This window comes from Podarcis erhardii (assembly GCF_964252035.2).
Source record: "Podarcis erhardii genome assembly, chromosome: 5".
Lineage (NCBI taxonomy): Eukaryota > Metazoa > Chordata > Lepidosauria > Squamata > Lacertidae > Podarcis > Podarcis erhardii.
In genome coordinates this window covers 26316173-26341473 of record NC_138509.1, presented here as the reverse complement: position 1 = coordinate 26341473, position 25301 = coordinate 26316173, and the positions used below count along the sequence as shown (strand labels likewise).

General features: G+C 40.7%; 1 protein-coding gene across 1 annotated transcript in view; it reads left to right on the top strand.

Annotated features, from left to right (window-relative positions):
- CCDC6 (coiled-coil domain containing 6) overlaps nucleotides 1-24957 on the top strand; it is a 36763-nt gene extending 11806 nt beyond the window's left edge. The window contains exons 2-9 of the mRNA XM_081861251.1: nucleotides 3662-3811; nucleotides 6586-6714; nucleotides 12908-13011; nucleotides 15182-15342; nucleotides 19339-19495; nucleotides 20645-20745; nucleotides 21300-21424; nucleotides 23402-24957. Coding sequence (XP_081717377.1) covers nucleotides 3662-3811; nucleotides 6586-6714; nucleotides 12908-13011; nucleotides 15182-15342; nucleotides 19339-19495; nucleotides 20645-20745; nucleotides 21300-21424; nucleotides 23402-23581 — 1107 coding nt within the window. The 3' untranslated portion in view covers nucleotides 23582-24957. The remainder of the gene's footprint in view (nucleotides 1-3661; nucleotides 3812-6585; nucleotides 6715-12907; nucleotides 13012-15181; nucleotides 15343-19338; nucleotides 19496-20644; nucleotides 20746-21299; nucleotides 21425-23401) is intronic.
- Nucleotides 24958-25301: the final 344 nt, after the last annotated feature.

The window sequence follows — 25301 nt, the reverse complement described above, 5'->3', positions numbered from 1 at the left end:
ACTAGGAAGATAATGTCTTTTGGGATGTTCACACCCTCATGGGTTGTTGAGCTTCTATCTGCTGTGTATTTTGGAAAGTGGTTTGTCTGTCCATCTGTCCTCTATAGGTTTGACTATCTCTTGAGATATCTCTGTCAGACTTAGTAGAATAGTTCCCAAGGTGCGGGCAGTGGTCTTTGTTGCCATTTGGATGCTGGACAGCATTTTGAATCATCATGTGAGTCTGCAACCACACTTTGGCATGGCTGTTCCCATTTTCTGGGCTAGGTTCAGCTGCCTCTTGTGAGATACTGTTGCCAAACTTGGCACAAAATTTCCTGAAGTAAAGATGGGGGTCTTATCTGCCATTTGGGCACTGAGCACCACTTTGAATCAAGATGAGAGAACAAAACATTGGCATGATGAGTCCAAACTCACAAATTGCACTATCCATTTAAAAATCACAATCTTTTTGGTTTTCAAAAAGCACGACATATAAGCAGCCAATGCCACCTTATTATTATTTTATTATAAAACTTCTCTGGCTTTTACATCACGTGTTTAGAACATATGTAGGCGCCATTAGGTCACCAGTGTCCATGCCTCGTTTTGATTTATTATAATAAAGAGATATCTCAAGCTCGAAATTCTGTTTATGTGTTGGAGAATGGTGACTCACTGTCCTTCATTTGTTTAGTACATATCTTAGCAATGTCAAATAGCCTTGAAAACAAAACAAAAAATGCTACTTCTATATTTTTAGGCAAGGATTTTTTCTTTCTGCAGTGTAAAGCAGAAATGTCGTCGTCCCCCCCCCCCCCCATCTTCACAATTTGCAGTGGGGAGGTTTGGAAAAATAATGTTATTCTAATGTGACAGGAAAAAGCTGTAGTTACTTGTTCTCATTTGCAGTGATATTCAACCTCAGAAACTTGAATTCAAGGTTTTGCTTTCCTCTGTTTGCCAATTTAAATGTTTTTAGAAAATGAGAAATTTACTTGTTGTGAAAGAAAGAGAAGAAGCTAAGCTTGGATTTCATAACTAGCCAGTCACCTAATGGATTTTTATTTCATTTCTCCTACCCTCTAAAAATAGAACTCACTTTTCTGTTCACTACTGTCGGTGTTGGAGAGGGGCGCGGGTGGTGCTGTGGTCTAAACCACTGAGCCTAGGGCTTGCCAGTCGGAAGGTTGGCGGTTCGAATCCCCGCAACACGGTGAGCTCCCGTTGCTCGGTCCCAGCTCCTGCCAACCTAGCAGTTCGAAAGGACGTCAAAGTGCAAGTAGAATCATAAATAGAAATGATTCAAAATATTTTGCTAGAATATCAATAAACCATGGGGGCTGTGAACACATGTAGATTGGTGGCACAGTCCTATCCAATTATACTTGGAAATAAGCCCATCTCTGTTAGATGAATGTGCATAGAATTGCAGCCATAATCTTATACTTCGTCTTTTTGCTGGCCTGGGGTCGCTGCACATTTTGCAACAACCCCAGTGTCGCCCCACTCTTGTGCTTGCTGCTGTTGTTGAATAGCGAATTACTAATTGCCCTGTTTCTTTTTATATACCGTATTTTTCGCTCTATAACACGCACCAGACCATAGCACGCACATAGTTTTTAGAGGAGTAAAAACAAGAAAAAAAATATTCTAAACGAAACAGTAGATATATGATTTTTGTGGTTCATGCTGTGGCCACAGACATGTGATCTGACAGTGAGTTTGGAGTAGCCCAATGCAAAAATCCTGAGGATCCATGTGGATCCATGCTTTGTAACCACGTTTTTGCACCACTGCGGCCCCAGGCAACAGTGGGTGTGTGATTTATTTGGTGCAAGATGTAGCCATGGACATGCTATGTGATCTGATGGTGAATTTGGGGTGACCCAGTGCAAAAATCCTGAGGATCCATGTGGATCCGTGCTTTGTAACCACGTTTTAAGTGGGGAAGGAAGGAAAAGCACTCAAGGGACAAGGAGCACGCGTGGGGTGTGTGGAGGAGGATGCTGCTAATAATGCAGGAGAGGAGTTTAAGGGGAGAAGAAGCACGCGTGGGGTGGGTGGAGAAGGATGCTGCTAATAATGAAGAAGAGGGGTATAAGGGAAGAAGGCTCCTCTCCCCTCCCGCTTTGCTCCTGTAAAGAAGCAGGCTCTCTGTCCCTCTTTCCTCCCCACTCCGCGGCTCTTCTCCTGCTTTGCTGTTTCAAAGCGAGCCACGGAGGAGGGAAGGAAGGGGAACCATGGATCCTCTGCTCATGACTGCAGCAGATCCCCTCCACCACCCGAAGGCATTCACTCCATAACACGCATAGACATTTCCCCTTACTTTCTAGAAGGAAAAAAGTGAGTGTTATGGTGCAAAAAATACGGTATCTTTTGTTGAATTTCCTGCTCTGAGAAAATGTGTGATAACTGTTAAGTATTGCTAAGTGAGACCAAGTGTTTAGGTGTTCTACTGGATTACTAAAGGTTTTTGTCTTGTTTTATTTGCAGTAGCATTCACATTACATTTTGAACTTCAGTATTTTTCTCTCTCCAGATACCTTTGTGCAGTGTTGTGTCAGTTTCTCAGATAGGGAACCGGTATGAATCAGATGGTGGATCTTCCCCAAGAGCACACATAAATCCTGCAGTAGACTGGAAGCACAAATGAAAGCTGAAGTCTCTAGAGGCCCAATCCAGTTCTGTAAACACAAAGCAAACCTTCCCATTGCTCTTTCTGAGCTCTTTGAATCCTAATGCAAGTGTTACTGCTTCGGGCTGTGAAAATTTGCAATTGTGTTTAAAACATGCACACTGGGGCCTTTATTTCTAATGTAATTTCTGAAATTTCATTATGTACTGTAGAAGTTGACTATACATAGAAAACAGGTATTCCTATTAATGTGTTTCACTTGTTGTTTCTCCTTGCTTTTTTTGAGCCAGCTGCTGATAAATGTGGACCAAAGAATTGATGTTTTAAAATCTTGGCACCTGTATCATGTGTGGTGTGTGTCCTGTATAAAGGTGATGAAGGATCTCTGACTCCTCAAGTAGTCAAGAGACCCACTGTCACTTCATCACATCCCCCAGTCCTTTTATATACATGGCTTTATTGTCTGTTAAAATCACCTTTACTCTCCTAAGGGCTTGCATTTTGTGACGGCTAAAAATATTCTCACACTGGTTTGGTCATTGCACAGCATTGGCTAAAACTTGTGCGTACAGATCTGCTTTGCTTTTTATAGGAAAGCCCACTGTCTATTTGGGAACTTAAGAAAACAAACAAAGCTGACCACACCCAGGAATCTATTAAATGTATGGGGTCGCTTGGGTTAGTTTATATAGCCCAATCACCATCAGTCCACACAGAGCTAGGCACTGTTTGTCCATTGGTGCAGCAATGTGTGCATTACTTCTTGCTGTTCTGTGGCTCTCTGGATAAGCACTTGGGTAATGTGGGTTTTATGGGTAGCGCTGCTGTTTCGCATCTCTTTGAATCTGATGAAAGTGGGGGCAGAGCAACTGCATTTTTCTCTTGGTGCCCAGTGCCTTTCTAGGCTAAGTGGCAAAAGGAAGGACTGAGCAGAGAAACATTTAGGGTACAATCCAGTTCATTGCTGGTGACTGGATCATTTCATCTTGTGGTTTCTGGTTTTATTATTTTTTTAAAAAAACAGCAGACATGTTTCTCTTACAGCAAGCAAGGGCAGAGCAAGAAGAGGAATTTATCAGTAATACTCTGTTTAAGAAGATTCAAGCTTTGCAGAAGGAGAAGGAGACACTTGCAGTGAACTATGAAAAAGAGGAAGAATTTCTCACTAATGAGCTTTCAAGGAAGCTGATGCAGGTATGTAATGTTTCAGCCTGACTTTTCAGACCCAAAAAACCCACCAGATGATTCAGCTGAGGCACTATTACGAAAGTCATAGCTTCAAAAATTGTGGGTAGTATTCAACTAAATAATTGCACTTGTGTAAGACTGACATTGGCACAACAGGACATCTCCCCCTCCCTCTGTGTATGTCCTGAACCATCGCCAGATCTGCTCCTGAGAGTTGAAGGAACATCCAGAACATATTTAGGGGGCATGTGGGGGGAGAAATGTGCAGACTGTTCCATTGCACAAGGAGAAATCCTTGTAAAGATGGAAATGGAGGACATTGAATAAAACCCTGTAGTTTGAAATCTTTAAAACCCAGTACTGTAGTTTGAAATCTTTAAATGGGAAGTGATATGTAACTGAGAAAGACCTCTTAGGTAAGTAAGCATGGGATTAGGCTATAAACTAATAAATGAGCTTAGTTGTGCATGTTTAGCCAGAAGTAAGTCTCACCAAGTTCAGTAGTGCTTACTAGAGAATAAATGTGCATAGGATAGCAACTTAACTTTGGAACTTGAGGAGGGTATGGAATAATAGGGTCAGTGAGGGATATGGCCTGGGTAGGGACATGGCTTTGGGGGTGACAAGGACTACATAGAGGCACAAAAACCACATACAGCAAACCCCACAAGCCTGAAGTTCCCCAGCCCTGGCTTAAAACCACCATAAACCAGTCTCTAAAGCCAGCATGTGACGGCAAAGATGAAATGAACACGTGGGCACAATCTTGTTCTCAGCTAAATCAACCATGGTTTAAGCTGGAATTGTTATATCTGAACTGACCCACATGTTCCATCTTTGACTCTATCATTAAAGAGAATACATGTGAGCTAGGGATGTTGCATGTTCTGAACGTTGTGTTCTTGTACCATTTCCTTCGGTGTTTTTGCTTTAAAGCATTAAACACCTTTCCTCCCAGGCATAAGAACAGCCCCAAAGCATTTTGTTCTCAAGATGGCAAATCAGTTGCCTGGGGACATGAGACCGATAGCCTTCTCCCTTTTGCCACTATGAAAATTGCTGTGAGGAATTCTGGAATTCTAAGCTACTGGATTCCTGAACCTGTAAACACAGAACCCTCATTTTGAAGTGCTGCAAATTGTGCCGTTTTCGCATTAACTTGCTTAATTTACAGCATCTCAGAAGATTTTTGAAATCTTTCTCAAGGTGGTGGTCTCTTTTTGTCCTACTCTTCATGGCATGATCACTCAAGCAGATTTCCGATGTCCCTGATTGCTACTACAGTGGTACCTCGGGTTAAGTACTTAATTCGTTCCGGAGGTCTGTACTTAACCTGAAACTGTTCTTAACCTGAAGCACCGCTTTAGCTAATGGGGCCTCCCGCTGCCGCTGTGCTGCTGGAGCACAATTTCTGTTCTCATCCTGAAGCAAAGTTCTTAACCCGAGGTACTATTTCTGGGTTAGCGGAGTCTGTAACCTGAAGCGTATGTAACCCGAGGTACCACTGTACATCATTCCATTGCAAAAACAGTTAACAAAGCAGCTATCTCATAACGCCTGCACACATGCATTGTTAAACTTTTGCCTTTCACTGTGTAGGGACTTAGACTTGTGTATTCAAAGAGGCATCTGGAAAAAGCTTCCAGAAGGATTTTTTCAGCACACTGTAAATACAAAAGCTAACAGCCAATGTGAGAGCTATAGATCTCCTGTTAGCAGCTTGGCAAGAATTCCCCACATCAGCATGATTTGCTTTGTTGTAAGAAACACACTGATGTATCAGCTTTTCAGTTTTAGTGTAGGAAGGTATTGATTTTAAATACTCTTCAAACCTGACAGCTTAATTTAAAAGTAAAGTATGCTTTCACATGCAAGAGGAACATTTACTTAGACCCACCTCCAGTGAGAACATATTTTTTACAGTAGCATGTCATGACACACTATGCTAGCCTGAGCTGTAAAATGCCTGGATGTTGCTTTTAGTAATACTGTGTACTTATTTATTGGCCGTGTAAAGGCACTTTGTTCAATTAGGTTTATGTAGCACAGTAATTGGTTCCATAGATAATGCGCTACAGAAGCACAGTGAGGGGGAAATACCCTATTAGCAGACATCTTGGAATAGACTGTACTTGTCAGAAGAAAAGCTTTTAGAGAGAGACTGATGATGTAGAGCAAAACTTTAATAGACCCCTGCCTGTTGGATTAGGTATTCGCTGGGTCAGAGTGGATTGGTTAGGTGTTTCTCTGTGCTCTTAAAAGTCGTTGGGTTACAAGAGAGCTGAAGTCTGTCCCATTCTTCCCAGACTGCAAAAAGTTAACTAGCTCTTTTGTGTCCTTAACATTATTTAGAAGCTGTTCCAGTTCAGCTGATCGTTTGAGGCTTCATAAACTATTGAGTGCTGGGGAATAGATTCTGGTGCTGAGCGCACTTCCATTACCCTTGCCTTCCTCCTGTCGCACACCAGCTTTAGTTGTTGCTTTCCTAACATTATGCTATCCCTTCAGCAATCCCTTCAACAAATACATTGCTATATTTAGTGCCTTAGGAGCCCCAACAGAAATTTCCTATTAATTATAATGATGAAGCTATCCTTTCAAAATGCAATGCAATGTTATTTGCTTTTATTTCTTAACCATAATTTACAGATCCTTAATGTTTCACATTGAATTGCAGAGTCTTCTTGTTTTTAAGCCGTATAAATTAAATGATGCTCGTAAGTGCTTTGTAGCTCTTCAAATGCTTATGTCTTGGGTTTCAATATCTCTTCCAATCACAGCTACAGCATGAAAAGGCTGAACTCGAGCAGCATTTAGAACAGGAACAGGAATTCCAAGTGAACAAATTGATGAAGAAAATTAAAAAACTGGAAAATGATACCATTTCAAAGCAGCTAACTCTGGAGCAGGTAAACGCTATATTACCTATATTTAGGTTTGTCATATGTCAGGAAATTTCCTGAGATGTCCTGGTTTTCGGGTGTAAAAACGGGGTCGGGGGGGGGTGTCGAATCAGCAAAATGTCAGGGAAAACCCAGATGTATGGCAACATGATGGAAAAAGCAGCAGAAACAGCTCCAAAAGCTTAAAATCACTATTTTGGGAGGAGCTCAACAATACGGGTTTGTTCCCCAAAAAAGCTCAGCAACTTTGTGGGTGTCAGGAATTTTACTTTTTGAAATATAGCAACCCTACCCATATTGTATTGCACTTGTGCCAGTGAATTCTTTGAGGCTGACTGAGCTCTGGTAAAAATGTTGGGCATTAAACACTTTTGTGTTGCGTCCCATCAAATACTAATAAACAGGGACAATAAGAAGAATCTCTCATACATCTTATTGCATCAAGGTTAATAGAAGTAAAAGAAATGGCCTCTAGGTGGCAGTTGTTGCCTAATTCAAGTGCAATTGTTTATCTTCCAATGATTTGCTGGTTTACTGCAGGTTTTTAGGATGAGTTAAGATCTTCCTGTCTACCCTGCCTTTTATTGTCTTCAATATCCATTACAGATATAGCGTTACTGGAGTTGGTCATGTGTGATGGTCTTTGTGTTTTTTTCCTTATTTTAATTGCAATTTAAATTGGGAAGGAGACGTTAACACAAGTGTGTGGTTGTTTGCTTGCGTTGTAAGCCAGTTTGTATCCATTTCACCCAAAAAACAGGTTAAAATGTAGCAAAAACAAACACTATTGCAAAGGATTTCTGTAGAATAATGGCAATACACACAGACTTCTGCATAAGAAATCAGAGAGTCTAAAACTTGTTTATGTGATGACAACCACATTCTGTTTTAAATTTAAAATGGTTCTGTCATTTAACCTTAAAGTAAGGTCATTGTGTGTGGTGCATTTAGCATATTTTTTGCTGACTTGTTTTAGGTCGTGTTCTGTTTTTAAACCGAAAGCAACTCTCCACTGAGAACTAATTTTATGTGAACTTTAGTAGCTGGGAGTTGTAACAAAGAGAGGTTTGTTCCAATGGTTCACATTCTAGAATGATTCCTGGTAAATGATACATATTGGCCCAGTTAGCATGCAGTGCTAAACCATGGTTATCCTTATATGCAAGAGCTGGAACAAACCCCCCACACAACTCAGACTCATTCACTTCACTCCCTTCCATCTCCTCTTCCCATGCTGACTTAAGAGGAGGACTGTGACATTCTTTACTCTCACTTTCACAGAATCCTGACTTACTGTTGCACAAGAACCAGAGACCGTGACTTATAACAACTTCTGGTTTGTTTCAAAGCAAAGCAAATTCAAACCAGAGGTTAGGAAGTGGATTTGTCAAGAGTTATAAACCACAATCTCTGGTTCATATGCAACAAGTCGGATTCAGTGAAAGTGAACATGCAGTTCCACACTCTGTGAGTTCATCTTCAAATAACTTTGAGGTGCTGAACAGCTTCCATTGATCTAGAAAACAGCAACACACAAGCTGCTTATGTGGAAATTGTAAATGCATTGCCTTCCAATTTTTTCCAGCATGGCATGCTGAAGTAGCAATTCTGTGCACAAAGGGAGTGTGCAGGTATATTTTGTTTTTATTGACTAGTCTGCTGCTGCAGTTTGACTGGTCCCCTGTGGTGTAGGAAATGAACAACAACCGGATTAGCAGGCATGGAAATAGAAACCTTTGATAGAAGTGAGAACCATGATCATTCCAAAAATATTCTCTACAGATTTATAACGCTGACAGCCATAGTTGAACAAATGTCAGGTATGTTAGTATTTGTCTTTAGATGTGGAAAAAATTGATTAAGCCTATTAGACACATACTGCAGGTTTTAACATTGCCATTTAATTTCTGGGATTAATCCAAAGGCTTTATAAGAGTGCTCTGTGGCATGCTCCCTAATGGAATCTGCATCCCTTTGCAGTAGCACAAGGGAACAATGTGTGCTATGCATTTACATTCCTACCATTTAGCCTGGCTGTAGAGCCATCAGTGTGCGTGATATGCCCAATGGATGTGCAGAACTCGAGCCAGGTATCTAAAATAGCTCCTCTCTGTGGACAGTAACCTGTGGTCCTTCTCCAAGCCCGCAACCTTAGTTCCCCCAGCTTCTAAACCAAGCTGTGCAATTCATTAAAGCACGTAGCTTGCACTTGCGGCTTCCAAAAGTGTAGTTGTGAAGGGCTGTCTGGATCAGAATTATGGAAGAGGACTGCTGCAGTCTCCGTACCGCCTGCCCAGTTGTAGATTATGTAGATCACAGTGTAGGGGGGAAAGGTGAACACCACTTGTCATGATACCAATACTGATCCATCCCCACATGCAAGTGTCCAGCCAAGGTTTCTGCTGTTAGTGTGGATAGAGCAGGAAGGGGTCAGAGGTTGACCCAGCATCTGCACCTTGGCAGCACTGTGACCCAAGAAGCTGAAGCACCCTGCTTTTGATGTGTTTCCTTTTCCCAGGAATCACCTGGCAAGGAGAGCTGGGAGCACCTATATACTGTTGCAGAAAAGAAGGGTCTTCCTTGATGCATCTTCATAGTTCACTGGCAATCACTACAGTCCCTTCCTTCCCTCCTTCTGTGTGCCATCAGTTTCATGACCACGTTTTTATTTCCCTCAGCACAGTTGGCAAATCTTTAGACATCTACTTGACAAGCAGATGCAGGCTTTTCAGCAGTCACTTTGAGTGAAAAACTGGTTCTTATTTGAGGTGTCTGGTAACGCTCGTAACATCTAGCAGAGGTTTGAGCCCTACCTGCCAGTGATATTCAAGAGGCTGTTGAGCTAGTGGGCTTTGGAGTAAATTCTTTTCACACTAGAGGAAGATTTGTGCTTGGTAGTAAAAATATGGACTTCCGGGTTGACGCGATCAGTCTAATGGCGGATTCCCTCCGAGCTCTGGAGGGAATCGGCTCCGCTGAAGACTGGTCTTGCCGCGCCGGCGACGCGGGGACCCTTAGAAACCACAGGTGCTGATATCTGTGGACTTGGTGACTCAGTGGGCACCTTAAGCGCCCTCCTCGACAATCGAAGAGCCTTTTTAAAGGCTGCGGAGAGGGTACGAGGAATGGCGTGGTGCTGGGAGTAGACCGCTACTTCAGTGGAGTGAAGCCACAAGCCATTACCGGAGAGCGTCAACTTTCTTCCCGACATTTGGACTGGAAATAAATACCCCGTGAGTAGAAGGAAATTTGGACTTTAAAAGAAATTTATACCTTTAATTTGGAACGAACGGGGGGATGTGCTAAAGGGAAGTCCGCACCCCCCTACATACAGACAATTTAAAGCAAGGAGCGAAAACCTAAGATCGGAATAAAAAAAAATTGTGTCTTTTGGGACTGATAAGAGATTCCATTAATTTGTGAGAACAAGCTTTTATTTATTTTTAAGTTGCGCTGGAGGGAAGAGGTGAACTTTGAAAACTTTTGTGTACCCCCCCCCCTGGACCCGGGAGCGTCCTGCATCAACCTAGCATGAAAGAACAGGAGTTTGACAGCTGTTAATTGAGCTGTCAAACGGCTGGATCAAGATAAGAACTGCATTACTTTATATCTCTCTGATTTAACTAGAAGTGGTTGGAAACAAAGTAAATAACAAGGTATAAGACTGTTGGCAAAGAACTCTAACAATGGCAATCCCCCTAGGGGGAACCAGTGACACTACAATGGCTGCAGAAGGAAAATTACTAGCACAAATAGAAAGAGCCTTTTTTCTCGTGGGAACTTTACAAGAGCAAGCTATGGTTATGGACAAACAACTCACGACCTTGATCGCTAAAACAAGCAACCTTGCTGATGGAACTAAGGATCTGACTCTGAAAGATTCTGCAGCTGAAACAGAAAAGATATCTTTGGAGCTGGTGGAAAAGGAGGCTGGAGGGGAAAAAGTACAGATAAAAAATTTCGAACAGGACCTTTTGCAGTCAGGGAACAGAGAAGTTTTTTGGATTACAAACCATGAGAAGAGAAAAGCAAAGGAGGAAGCCATTGGACACTATGGAACATGGGAAGTTAAAAGAGTAAAGAAACATAACTGGGACTTCCTCCTCTTTTCTGGCTTGGATGACTTTGAAATTCGGGGACCCCTGGCAGAACCCTGGCAGCAAGCTTTTCCAATTAGGTTTGATTCGAGAAAAGATGAAGTGACTGTGACAGACATCCCTCGAGATCTGAAGACCAACAAAAAAGACTACCAACAGAACAGACAGAGAGAGACTGAAAGAGACTTAAAGGCCTCTGATGTGAGGAATCTGGGCTAGGAGTTTCATGGGAGGACAGTTATTTGGGAAGGGACAGATACCTGGGCAGGGAGGAAGGGGGAAAAACAGAATTCAAAAATTTTATGATTTTGGGGTTTTATAATTTTGATTTATATTTCAAAATAAAAAAAGGGAAATTTATGGTATAAGAACCTTGATCGATCTTAGATAAAGGATCTAATGTATATAAGTGAATGGGACAATAAATTGGGCCTAACAGAAAGAATTAAGTCTAAACATAATAAGAATAGGGTTAAGGAGAGAAACAAGAACTTGCTGAATTAAATATGGAAATTGGGATGTATGGGGTATGGGGGGTGGTGGGGGGAAGTCAGGGAAAGAGGGATATGAAAGTAAGGATATGAAAATATTCATGTGTTTTTTTTTGTTTGTTTGTTTGTTTGTTTGTTTTTGGTATGTGTTGTTGTAAAATGTGAAAATCCAATAAAATTTTTTTTTAAAAAATGGAGCTGGTTTATGTTCTGGTTCTATCATGAACATTCAGTGTAGCTGAGATACAAGTTTCCATATATGTTTTTTAAAAAATGCCAGTAATTTGTGAAAGCTACAGTCCCATGATGTGATTGGAAGTCATGTGATACAGCATTGGTCTTCAACTGGTGCGTTGGAACGCACTACTGGCTTGATCTATGATGGATCACCATACTATATATGGTAAAAAATTAAGAAATTGTCCCCAAGTTCAAATTTGGGTTACATGTAGGTCCTAGATCTGAAAACATTGACTACTACTGGGATACAGCAACCTTGCTAAAATTAAGCCTGTCTAGATCTGGTTAGTTGAATGGCAGATTTCCTGGGATCCCAGTGTACAAAGCCTTGATGGAATCTAAATGAAATACAGTGGTGCCCCGCAAGACGAACGCCTCGCAAGACGGAAAACCCGCTAGACGAAAGGGTTTTCCATTTTGGAGGCGCTTCGCTAAACGAATTTCTCTATGGGGTTAAAAATCTTGCGAGTTACCGCTAATAGCGCTAATCCGCTAAGCTGTCAATGGGCTTGCTTCGCAAGACGAAAAAACCGCTAGACGAAGAGAATCGCGGAACGGATTCTTTTCGTCTTGCGAGGCACCACTGTAGATAAAATAGAGCAAGACTACTATTTGTTTTTGATTCAGTAAGTATTTGGCATTATAGTCTCAAGCCCAATGGACTATATCTCTTAGTTTGTATGGGACCATTCAGCCTTGCAAAGGGAGGGGAGAGTGTTTGCGGCTTTCGAGGGTGGGTGAAATCAGATGGTGTGGGCTTACTTTTAAAGTTGTGGAGACATGGGGCTGCTTTTTCCTATTTTTTAACATAAAGGAAAAGCTTTGTCACCACTTCAAATGGCAGCTTGCTGCCCTCAGCAGCCCTGTAGAATCCCTTTGAAATTTGTGACAGACTGACCACTGGGAACAAAGGTACATCATGGTCAATGGGGACACGCTTTTCCCGCCAAGAATGCTCCTTGGAAATCATGCTATTTTATGATGGAATATTCTTCCTCAGATTTCTGTAATTTCATTTTCTGCAGTGAATGGTACCAGAGCAGTTAATCATTAGGAAATCAGAATACAAAATTATTCAGATGGTAGTTTTAATGGAATTACATTCACATTTAGGCTGTTACTCTTCTATCGTGTAGGACTGCTTCCTTTTTAAGGTGGGTGGGTTATTATTTTTTAATAGATGTGGTTTATGACAAGGGTAAGTAAAGGCCATCTAAATATGTTTTCTTTATCATCCATTACTTTGATTACAATTATTTAGTTGTTGATGATTGAAATTATCCCCCCCCCCATTATGCTTCTGCAGTGAAATGCTCATCTGAAACAGCAGTTTCAAGCTCTCTCTTTTTATCCACAATTTCTTTTTCCTAGCTAAGACGTGAGAAGATAGATCTTGAAAACACCCTAGAACAAGAACAAGAAGCACTAGTGAATCGTCTCTGGAAGAGAATGGATAAACTTGAGGCAGAAAAACGGTCTGTCATGGCTTTCTTTCTGTAGCTCCCCCCTCCCTCAAATTGTGTGATAAAACTCGGAATATCTCACAATACCTTTTAGAGAAAAGAAAGCTATTTAAGGAGCAATATAGTAATTAAAATAGGAAAGCTACATTTTTTGCATGCATTGATGCAAATAGTGTTTCATTGAAGATAAGAACCCTCTTCGGGCATCTGTCTGAACATACCAGGGTTAATTAAAATTATGTAAGGGGTAGAACTACGCACACAAGCCTGCTCCAAATGATGTGTGGCCTCCTCTCTGCCCTTAGCGCTAAGTGTCTTTGAACTGAGTGCTCTTCGAAGCCTCTGCAGCCCCCATACTTGTGGACCTTGGGAATGAAGCTTCTGCCCCTCAAGAAACTTTTAATGTTCACATGTTCAGGCAAATGCTTGAGAAGGACTATAGAGAAGGTTGCTGAGTCATGCAGTAAGGAGCAGAGTGGAATGCTTGTTGGTGTTTATTCACCGGTAGTCATCCTCTGTGTCCTATGACGAGCTTCGGCTTAATGTTACGAAACTCACTTGAAAACAAAAACATTAATATTCATGTAACAATCCTGACTAGTCTGGATCTTCATAGGAACTGACATTTTACAGCATTCGGTAGATTTCACAGAACTAGTCAAGTCTTTGAGGCTATGAATATTTGTGATGGTGCTGTTGTTAATCTAGTTAATGAAGAGGTTAGAGTGTGATCTCTCTTGGCCTTGTGACAGTTTATTTGATCTTTCAGATCACATTGGGCTGAAAATGCTTTTTTATGGCTTGGCTATGTGATGTAGCATGTCATGTGTTCTTTTGCTCCAGTTTGCTTCAAATGATGTTGTTTTTTAAGCATGGAGTTCTCAGTGCTAGCTGTGTAGTCAAATTGTGGCCATCTGATTTATTGGATGGATTTTTTCTTGAAATACAAAATGAGCAAGAAATTCCTTTTTATATGAGTGATATGTAAAAGGGACTTTAAAACAACATTTTGAATACATTAATGTTGACTTGTCCATTAAGAGCGCGTGAAGACACTAGGTGAATGAAAACGATAGTTTTCAAAGTGGTAACTTAAATAAAGTATTCATCTAGCCATGTTGTAATCTTTATTTGAATTACCGTCACATGTATTGGGGGAAATTCAACTAATCCCCTAAATCCTACCACAGATTTCTGATCAGGTATGAAAGCATTTTTTAAAAATAAAATAAATAAAACAAAGCTTATAACTTGGCATAAGATACCACCTCAGCAAGTATTGACTACAAGACTGAAGGTATGACTGGTAATTGCAATATATTTACCATCCATCATGTATCAGGAAATACGTTATTCAGATTTAGTGTCTGCAGTGTACTAACTAGGTGGCCTTGGGCATTTGCCGTCCTTGTCTTTCAGCTACAGACCTCCATTCTGCAGTATGATGGTGATAACAATAATTAGATTAAGTATCAGAAGCACCTTGAACATTCTGAAACACTAGAAAAAAAATTGGTAGTGATGACTACTACATCAGTTGTAGCAGCGATGTGGACCCTGACATCTTAAATATATCATTAAAACTTCACTCTTCTCCCACCAGCTTTGTTGCATTTATAGGATCAATGCTGAGTAGTATTTTTACTTTTTGCACAGAGCCAGAAAAAGGGGAATAAAAGTTCAGTCAGGTTTTTAAACCATTGTTAAAAGTAACCTATACTGAAATCTTTTAACCTATTAGAGATTCTGTAGAATTTGTCTGTGGTGTTCTCTATTGTCTGTTAATGGAAGAATACTAAAATGTGATGGCTCGTTTCCTTACATTTCTGTAAGGAAGTGTTAATACTGTATTTGCAGTTTGTTGAATTGGCAAAGCAAAGACTCCACATTAGGTAAAAGTATGGGCTGGCAAACCATGGTTTGTCATTAATTCCCCATTCCCTCAATGCTTTAGACAACTCCCATGGTCCCTGGTTGAAGCTGAATGGCTCTCGGTGGCCCATGCAGTGAACAACACACCATGTTAATTTTTCAGGAAATGAGTTTACCAGAAAGAATGCTGATAGTTTCAAACCACCTTGCTGTTTTATCTGTTGGTGTAATATTACAAAGAATTGAAACAGAATGTACCAGTTGGCATGTTTGATGTCAGAAGATAAAATCTCATTTATCTTGATTTCAGAATTCTGCAGGAGAAATTAGACCAGCCTGTTTCTGCTCCTCCATCTCCAAGGGACATATCAATGGAGATAGACTCTCCAGAGAATATGATGCGGCATATCAGGTTTCTAAAGAATGAAGTAGAGAGGTTAAAGAAACAACTCAGAGCTGCACAGTTACAGCGTAAGTCCCGTTTGCCTTGGCTGTGTGGTCTTACTCATAATGCTGAGGTGTGCTTTTCATGAACTGTCTCCTTTTCAAGTTGAAATTAATAACTCAAGGACCAAGTCAAAAATACAGTAATTCGTTTGTAGTATGCTAAACCATTTCTTTTTGTTCCACTTGGGTAGCTGAACAAATTTTAGTTGGACAGATCCTTTGGGCAGAACTGAAACAATTTTGTTACAAAGTTACATGTGATCTTATACATTTGAATATCTTTGCTAAAATGCAATCATACTGCTTTACTTTGCCTTCAGTAAATATACAGTAGACCGCTAGTTTGATTGCTATGCTATAGTGAAAACATATTGGACAGTATCCAGTGAAATATACACCCCATTTGCACCCTAAATCTGTTCTGGGGGTTCCCCAACCCTCTGGTGACAAGGAGAAATTCCATTGTTCAAGCAGAAATTCTTGTGCTGGCAGAAGCACTTTAGTTGAACACCACCCTTAGGTTCTTCCAGAATCGGCCCTACCATTTTGCAGCGTGAGGCACCCTCAGTGCTGGGGGGAGGGGTAGAAAGCAGCTTCCTCTTGAGTTATTTATTTGATTTCATTTATTAATCACTTCCCATCAAATAGCTCAAAGGGATTTCATAATGAAAAGGTGGGGGAGGAATAATGGAAACAGTTTAAAACTATTTTATATATACTGTACAAACAAAAACATTTCCATGTGTAAAAAGTTAAAACAATTTCAGCTGCCAGTCTGTTCAGAGTCATTAGGTGGAATGGGGTGTGCCCAGTTTTGTCCTTCAGCCAGCAAGCTGTTTGGGCCATCCTTGGGTCCTGCAACTGCCTAGGAGCGTAATCTAAGATCTCTGGTCATGCAACCCACATGCCTTTTGCGCTACATCATCATAGCCTTCAAGGAACAAGTGTGGACATCTTATGGAGAAACACTGTCTTGTGCATTTCATGTGCACACATGGTGACTAATAGTCCATAAATAACAATAAATAAGTGACCTATTGTGTAGAATTGCTATTCCCACCTCCCAGAACAACAGGCAGTTGATTGCTTTTGACAGAGCCTTGAATTTTATTTTGTATTGGCCTCATCCTTGCGATATCTGAATTTAAACAAATAGCTGTTTTTTAAAGTGAGATTTAACTGTGTGTGTCTATGGGTTTGGGGTTGTTTTTTTAAGGGCGATATCCATTGTTGGTCATAGTTGGAATAGACCTACTGAAATCAGTGGAGTTAAAGTATAAACTCTAAGTATGACTTTGTTGGATATCGCCCACTGAATCTAATACTCAGAAGAATGTTTTTATTATTATTACTCCCAATTTTGGTTTCTCATCTGCATTTTGTGAGGGGAACAGAGACTAAGTGTGCAAGAATGAAGGCTTATATCAGTTTTATTGTGTTTAGAGATGGGATTGGGGCAGAGGCTAAAATCTGCCCAGGACCTTATCTCAGATTTAATATGAACAATAGTTTAATGTTCTTATTTCCTTTGGGTGGAGTGAGGAAGAACTGTGCAAAGAGTTGCCAGTTCTCACTGCTCTTGGATGCCTATGTAGTCATCTTGATGAATGTGATACCCCTGTTTTGTCCTTTAATTCTTACTCTCATATTTTTAATTTAAAATCTAATAAAGCACTTTGGAATAGCAGTGGATTTTATTTTCAGCTTTGCTTTCTGGGGAATAATGTTTTGAATAATATATTCTTACCATTTGGAGGAGAAAGTATGTTGCACACTGAGACCTTGTATGCAAGTTCAGAAAATTAATATTCTTCATCCCTTAAAGGAGATGACATTAATCTCTCTCTACTTGTCGGTCTCTTCTATGCATTGCCTTTACTTTACTGTGCTCAAAAGTGGGAACAAGGGCTCTGAGTAATAGCTGTGTGCAAATGCTGGCCTGATTTATTGCCACGAGGGTGGATCTTGGTTTTGCTCTTCATCTTCTGAACATTCCATTCTTGTCCTTGAGTGACCTAATGAACAAGTGAAGCTCTGCGTGCGTGGATGTGGTTGATTTATCATTGCATATGCCACCAAAAGCAATCATAAAAAGATCCTAACAGAAGAGCTGCAAAAAATACAGGAGGTCTTTGGAAGCTGCTGTAATTTCAGAATGGTCCAATGACGTAGGAGAGAGTTCTGTTGTACCCTTGACCTGTTTCTGGGCAGTTGATGGGCCACCATGAGAACAAACTACGATTTGCCTTGAGCAGCTTTTCTCAAGGTGTGAGACTGAGGAAGAGGGAAGCTCTCCCAAGTGAGAGCTGTGAGAATTCACTTCTCTGTATGTGGATTGAAAATTAAAGATCTTATGGAGGGCTATATATGCACAACTTTGTGCTTTATTATATTATTTTATTTCTCTTTCTTCTTCCTTTTCTCTTTCCTCACCCTCCTTTATTTTTCTTTTTATGTTGTTATTTTGACTAGTGTTTTTATTTATCATATGTTGAAAATTCTTAATAAAATGGATTTATAAGAACTAACTGTCATGGGCCTGACCAATAGGGCTCTTCTTATCTCTGTCATCAAATTTCAGCTGGGACTTTTAATTCTACTTGAATGCCTTCTTGCATTTCCTTCCTGGCTCAGAAGCCTTTTCTCTGGGGTGCCTCCCCACAACATTGTTGCCCCATACCTCCTCTCAATGTGGCACAGGTCTTCTGATCTTGTTTCCGCATCATGACACTCAGTTGTGAAACTTGCTGGGTGGGCCTGGGGCCATTCAGTGTATTTGAAGCTAACCTATAGCACAGTTATTATTATTTATTAAATTTGTATACCACCCTTCATCCGAACATCCCAAGGCAGTTCACAACAGAAAAAATAAAAAATGAGAATACAAAATACATAATAGAACAAAAACAGACAAAACCAATAACCCCCCTCACTTTCAGTGAGTATACTTTGAGGACAACCAACTTTGGATACAGCCCAGCCTATCCAGGATGCTGGTGGTCCCTCTTAACCTCCCCATAAGACACAGCAGCGTCACTAATATTGTTAGCAGTGAACCAGAATTAAGGGTCGGGGGGATGCTTATGTGCTGGTGAGGATAATGATGATTTCCCCCTTTCATGTCTCTATAACACACCGCAACATCTTGCTAGTTATTTTTTAATAATTTAATGATTTTAAATATTAGGCACTCTTACTAGCAACGAACCAAATTTCTGGTATAGGGAGGAGGGGTCAAACCATCAACTAGTTAGTTACTAACCGTCTACTCTTTTTGTGAAAATAAATTGGGTGAAATCCCAGGGAGATGGGAGAGGGAGTCAACAAATGCAAATAGATAAATCATGCCTTGTGCGCTTGGGGATTTCTGTAAGTGTGAAAGGGTTTCAAGGTTTTAAATTATCCTTTTAAAAGGGTAATGACGTCTCGATCCAAACAGTTTTTCTCATTAATGTAGTAATGGCAAACCACTGCTATCCAGCAGGCAGCAGTCTCTCCAAAATTAAAGCTTCTGGCTGAATGCCTGGTTCTAATTTCATCACTTCTTCAAAGTGGAGAGTCTTTCTGTACTGCTGCTTGAAAATGGAGCAACAGATCTAGTTCAGACTACCATTTTAACCCAGAATGGGAAGCCTGTGGCCCTCCAGATGTTGTTGGATTCCAGCTCCCATTAGACCTAGCTAGTATGGCCCGTGGTCAGCGATGGTGGGAGTTGTAGTCCATAACATCTGGAGGGCCACAGGTTCCTATCATTGACCTAACCCATCATTTAATGCTTGCAAATAAGCTTGCATGACCAAAAAGACCAAAAACTTCCATTTTCCCTTTACAATAAACTCTGCATCTCTGCTACATATGAACTTGTCAAATGGGGGTCAGATTGGATCAAATCAATCCACATTCTCATCACTTGGAAAAGGCAAGATCTGAACTCTAAACACCTACCTGTATTTGACTGTGCCTCCAGAACAAAACATGAGTTTAGGAATAAAAAGGCTGATCAAATTTTTGATTCTTCAGATTCAGAGAAGATGGCACAGTATTTGGAGGAAGAACGCCACATGAGAGAAGAGAACTTAAGGCTCCAAAGAAAATTACAGAGAGAGATGGAGCGAAGAGAAGCCTTGTGCAGACAGCTGTCAGAAAGTGAATCGAGTTTGGAAATGGATGATGAGAGGTTTGTGTTGCCCGTATATTTAGGTGCTGCAGTAAGAAATCAAAAGCAGTCTAAAAACCAGGTTTCTAAAAATGGTACTGCCATAAAAATGACATCCTTTGTCAAGTTTCCCCCCCCCCCTCTATCATGTATTGGACACTGTCCCTTATGTCCCATATTATTACGCTGTGCATTTCCCTCCACGTCAGCCGACCTGGTGGAGCTGGGGAGGGAAGAGACACAGCATAATGATACTGAGAGACGAGGTAAGTTGTAATTAGCTGTAGTGGGGAGCATTGTGACACAAGTCTGATGTTTTGGGCAGCTGTCCAGTCTAGGGATAACTTAGCAAATGATATATATAAAATCAAAGTAACAGTCGAGCCATTCAGGCCAGAGCATAACAAGTTTTGAGCTTCTAAAAACTGACCACTCTTCTCAGTTACTTTTGAGTAGTGACTTCATGGTGCACCTCCTGGCAACCAGGTCATTTGTGAATTAAGCTAGTCTGTGTTGAGGACTGCCGAAAGGAAGGAGCACACACTAGATCTGTTACGGCTGGCACCCGGTCAGATAAATCCAAGTCCCTTCTGCATTTGGTCACTGCACTGGCTTCAACTGATACGCATAAATTTGCTTATGAACAATTCCTTTGAAAGAAAGCAAACACACATAAGCACACTGCGGTAGAGCTTTCCTTGCTTTGTCATTGAAGGGAGGCCTTGCCTTTCTGGAAATGGTGCTTGCCACCATTAGTTCTAGCGTCGGTACTTTTGTAAAATAAATGACTACTTTAAAAACCTTTTAAAACTAGTTGGTCACCAACCTAGACGGCTTTATTTAGAAGAGGATTAGAGAAACTCATTTAGGATAAGGCTATCCATGGCTACTAGCCCCGATGGCTATGCTCCGCCTCCACGGTCAGAGATAATAAAACTTTCCAGTTGCTGGGAACCATAGGAAGGGAGTGTACTCCTGCGTTCAGATCACGTTAGTTCACCAATGATTTAACTAAACATTGCAGCCTTGCTAACTACTGATGCTGCTCTAGTATCTTCCAGTATTTGTCTCATGGTACACAGGACATATGCTGGAGGGGAACCTAAAAATAAAACTTAAGCAATAGTTCTTGGAAAGAGGAAACTCATCCGTGTTTATCTCTTAAAATAGATATTTTAATGAGATGTCTGCACAAGGATTAAGACCACGCACTGTGTCCAGTCCAATTCCATATACACCTTCACCAAGTTCTAGCAGACCTATATCACCTGGTAAATATATGCACCGCTTTCTTCTTTATTTTTAAATGTATTGTGATAATATTTATATTTATCTAATCTTTCTTTTTACAAAAGCATTCAGCGGAAACTTGTGATGTGTCCTGAATTCTGTCAGAGCTTTTGTGTGTAATTAGCCAGTAAATGGGATTGAAGCATTTTTAATGCATGGACATATTGGAATGCATACTTTTTTACTAAATTTGTTTGTAAGTTTTGTCCTTTTTTCTTCTTTTTAAATAACCCTTCAGTGTAGCTTAGGAAGCCCAGCTGTTGGTGGTGAGAAGCAGATGTGCAAGACCCAACTGTGTGACAAATATGGTGCTAAGTGCTTGGAATGGGGCAGGCTAGAAATTAAAATAACTCAGTCATATCTTGCTTTGTCAATTCCACTAAGCATAATAATTGTGCAAACAGGTGTTCAAATGCAGTTTGCTCAGGTTAGGAGATAATGGCTGTTGCTTTCTTTTTTATAAGGTGCTGGGTGTCTTGGTATCTGAGCACATTAGCATTTGTAAACCTACACCGTCTCGCTTTCATTATTTTAGGTCTCTCGTATGCAAGTCACACAGTTGGCTTTACTCCCCCAACTCCACACACCAGAGCCGGCGTGTCTTATTATAACAACCCAGGCCTTCATGTGCAGCATATGGGACCATCCCATGGTATTACAGTGAGTATTTAAGAACTGAACATCATATCTCCTACACATTTTTGGGGGGGAGGGAGAATATATATTCTATGCTGGTTCCATTTAAGTGTCTTCTACCAGACCACCATTCATTCCATGCTTCCCTTTTTGCACTAGATAAAACATTTAGATTTTTGCTCCAGTATAAAGAATAGTGCATGCCTTCATCCCTCACCTCCAAAATCAGTAATGACTGTGACCTATAGATGGCGCTGTTGCTGCAAGATAGCGTGGCTCAGATTTGGGGGCAGGATAGTTTCACCTACGACCTCCCTCCCTCCATCAGTGCCTTTCATGCGCCAGTTCAGCTGCTATGGTTTCCTATAGCGTTCAGCTTATTAACTGCTTTCTACTTAAATAAAAAGTTTTTTTAAAAAAGAAGAGGAGGAGGAATAGTGCCAGTAGCAGCAAGTGTTAGAAATGAAAGTGGTGGAAGAAAGAAGCTTGGCTACATTGAGGATCAGAGCAGTGATACGATGAAAGCCCTTCCTGCTCCCCAAGAGAGAAATGCTGCTTTTCACATCTTTCACCACCCTGACAGATGAATCGTCCCATATTTTTCCAGGATTAGGTGTTCTTGCAGATATCCTACATATACTGTCATTCAGTCATTGTGTACTTTCACCCATTTTCTGCCAAATAGACTAGAAAGATCAGACCTCTTTGCTAAGATTGCCAGCTGTCTGAGTGTATTCTGGTCTGAAAAGCCAGGAAGCCTCAGAGCTGGCCCAACATACTTACTTATTGGCTCTGAGTCTGCAAGGCCCACCAATGTGCAGACTTTCTTCTAATAAAAACCTGGGAACCCCACTTTGTACTGGGTTTCTGGACAAGCAAATTGTCCATCCCTTGCAGTTCTTTCCATTTTGGACAATAGTTTTCAAGCTTTTGATTCCATTCTTAGTTCCATTCTGTTTCCTCAGTTTTCCTAGGAAACATTTTGTAGACTCATAGTATTATAGAGTTGGGAGGGACCCCAAGGGTCATCTAGCCCAACCCTCCACAATTCAGTTGTGGAGCTATGATAATAATGATGATTCACTGCTCAGCCACAAGGGGAGAAGGGTAGCAACAGTGACTGTACCTGTTGACTCACTCCCGCACAAAGCTCTGGTAAAGGGCTCCATAGGCCTCTTTCACCAAATGCAAACAGTAATAAAGGCTTTGTGAGAGTTGAGAGCAGTGACTGGTATAAGGGGAGAATCCTTGATAGAGCCTCTGTTGCTGATCAGTCTTGAGGGGCAGGTTTTGAAACAGCCCTTTCCCTGAGTATCATCTGGAGAAAAAGTGGTCCAAGTATTGGATGGAGTGAGGTCAGGAGCTATGATGGGAAGCCTTTGGAGTCCTTGACCTCCGATTGCTTATCTCTGTAGCAGTTTCTCTTAAACATTAAAACAAAAATACAGTTAATATCTAATCAATACACTTAGAGTTTCCTCCCCTCACTTGTAACTTCCTTCCTTCCTTTTTTAATTTACTCCTGCCACAGTCCAAAGGTGAGGAAAGTTGTGGTTAGTGCCAAGAAGGAATTGTCTCAAAACCATGGTTTGAAACGATTGATTTAGTGTCCAGCTACTACATCATTAGAGTTGAAACATTGTGTGTTGTTATTCAGGCGTAATTCAAATTCAGTTCTTCTAGAAAGGAGCCATTACTTTCAGCTGCTTTCAAGCTTTCTGCTACCATTTTGTATTTCTACTGTGTCAGTAGCATTTGTTCTTCTCATTTTGCCCTGCATGGGACACATCATACGACAGCAGCATCGCAGTATCCTGCTAAGAGGACAGAGGGCTATGTACAAAAGGCCAGCTTGGGACCCATAAGTTAGCTTTTCCCCTGTTTGAATTTCCCCACCAGGAATGATTTTGAGTTTAAGTGTGTCAAAAGGCAAGAGTGTCCCTGTCTTGTAACATGAGTCTATGCTAGTCAAAACTCTAGCTCTGTTGTTTTCTTTCACAGAGACCATCGCCCCGAAGAAGCAACAGCCCTGACAAATTCAAGCGTCCCACTCCTCCTCCTTCTCCCAATACACAGACCCCACTGCAGCCTGCCCCTCCACCTCCGCCACCCCCTGTGCAGCCTGCAGTCCAGTCGCCAGCCACTTTTCAACATTCAATGCATCCTTCTTCTCAGCCTTAGTGCATGTGCTCAGCAAATCTGTATTCCGAGTTGGACTCATAACACAGAGCAGTTTACTACAAGCCAAAGGCTTACAATGGTATATTTGGATTTGACTTATTTGCACTGAAGTTTTTGAGGCTTCACTGTTTAATTGTGTTGTACAAGTTTGTCCGAGGTTCAAATGTTAGCACGTCTCCTACATGGAAATCCCTTCTGTGCAAGGGGGTGGGGGAAACATGAAACCTGCATGTAGATAATCACATGAATACATGTGGTGGTTTTCATGGTGGGTTGTTTTTTCTTTTTAACATGGATGTGCTTTCCACGTAGGAAGTGTGCTATATTTGAAGTTGCCGTAAAACGCAGCCAGTGTTGTGGATCTGCAACACTAAATTTAAAATAAAATAAAAATTCCATCAGTGTTTTACTTGAACTTACATGTCTGTCCATCCTCTGGCTGGAAAATTTGCTACTTTGTTTGGTATTATGGCATTGCTTTGCTGAGCTCCCAAAGCTTAAATATATATTTTTTTCTTTTCCCCCAGGCTTCTAGGTTTGTAAAATAAAAGGGACAGCTTTTTATATTTTTTCATGACAACTTGCATATAAAATTACAGGCACGAGCTGTATGTTACGAACTCCTAAATATTATAGTGTGTTTCAGGCATATAAAGTAAATCAGCACTACAGTTCAGTAATAAAAAGATACAGCTTTTAGTGCAAAAGTGAAAGTCTGACACCTTAATGCCCAAGCTCACTTTTTTTAAAAAAATTATCCCTTAATTTTCTGATACAGCAGCAAACATACATTGACAAATCCATACCTTTTCTCCAGTGTGTGGTACAGTCTGAAGTACAATGTGGGAAGCCTGACTTGTCAGAGTATATAGAATGTATTGATCCATGGACCTTAAAAGTTGATTGTTTCATTTCTCATTCATGTTGACCTGTAAAACTGTCCGTACTGTTGTTTTCATCACAATGATCTTCTGTAAGTGTGGTTCTGCCAACAAGATCCTTGTGGCTGATTAACGTGTACTCTCCAATTTCTGCTTTAGAAAAGCAATTTGTATTAAAAAAGGCTGATTTTCCTCCCCTCCCCTTGTTTAAAATATATTGTGTGACACCCCCCTCCTGAATGTTTGAACCAATATTTTAAGCATTCAAAGAAAAATCTGAAGAAAATATGATTGAAGGTGCACATTATAGCAGCATATAGGTGTAACAGCCGAAAATGTTGTATTGCTTGGTAGAAAAGGAACAGATTGCAGAGAAAAGTTAGATGACAATAGCAAATGCATATTTAGCAGCATAAGCCGGTACAATGTATAAAGAAATGTATTCTGAAATACATTCTTTCCATTCATTTAGCACAAATAAATTGTTTGGTTTCACTTTGCAGTGTAACAAAGTGTCACTTTTTCCCCCTCGATAGGGCACCTATCTACTTACGCAGGTGCTTTTTTCTTGGTGCTCCTGCTCAACAGCTTTTACATAATGGGGATTAATTTTTTAAAAAGCAACAACAACAAAAATCAAGCCTGAATTTGCACAGCTCTTACATGGAATTCCCCTTAAGCCAGCATCAAACCACAGATCAGGCCATTTCGACGGCACAAAATATAAATCCAAAAATAACCACGGTGGTGTTGAAAAACTCTTGGCTGCAGCTTGTGGTGATGAGGGAGCTTGACCACAGATCCCAGTTTGGATGACCTGCTGCACCAAACCTTGGGTT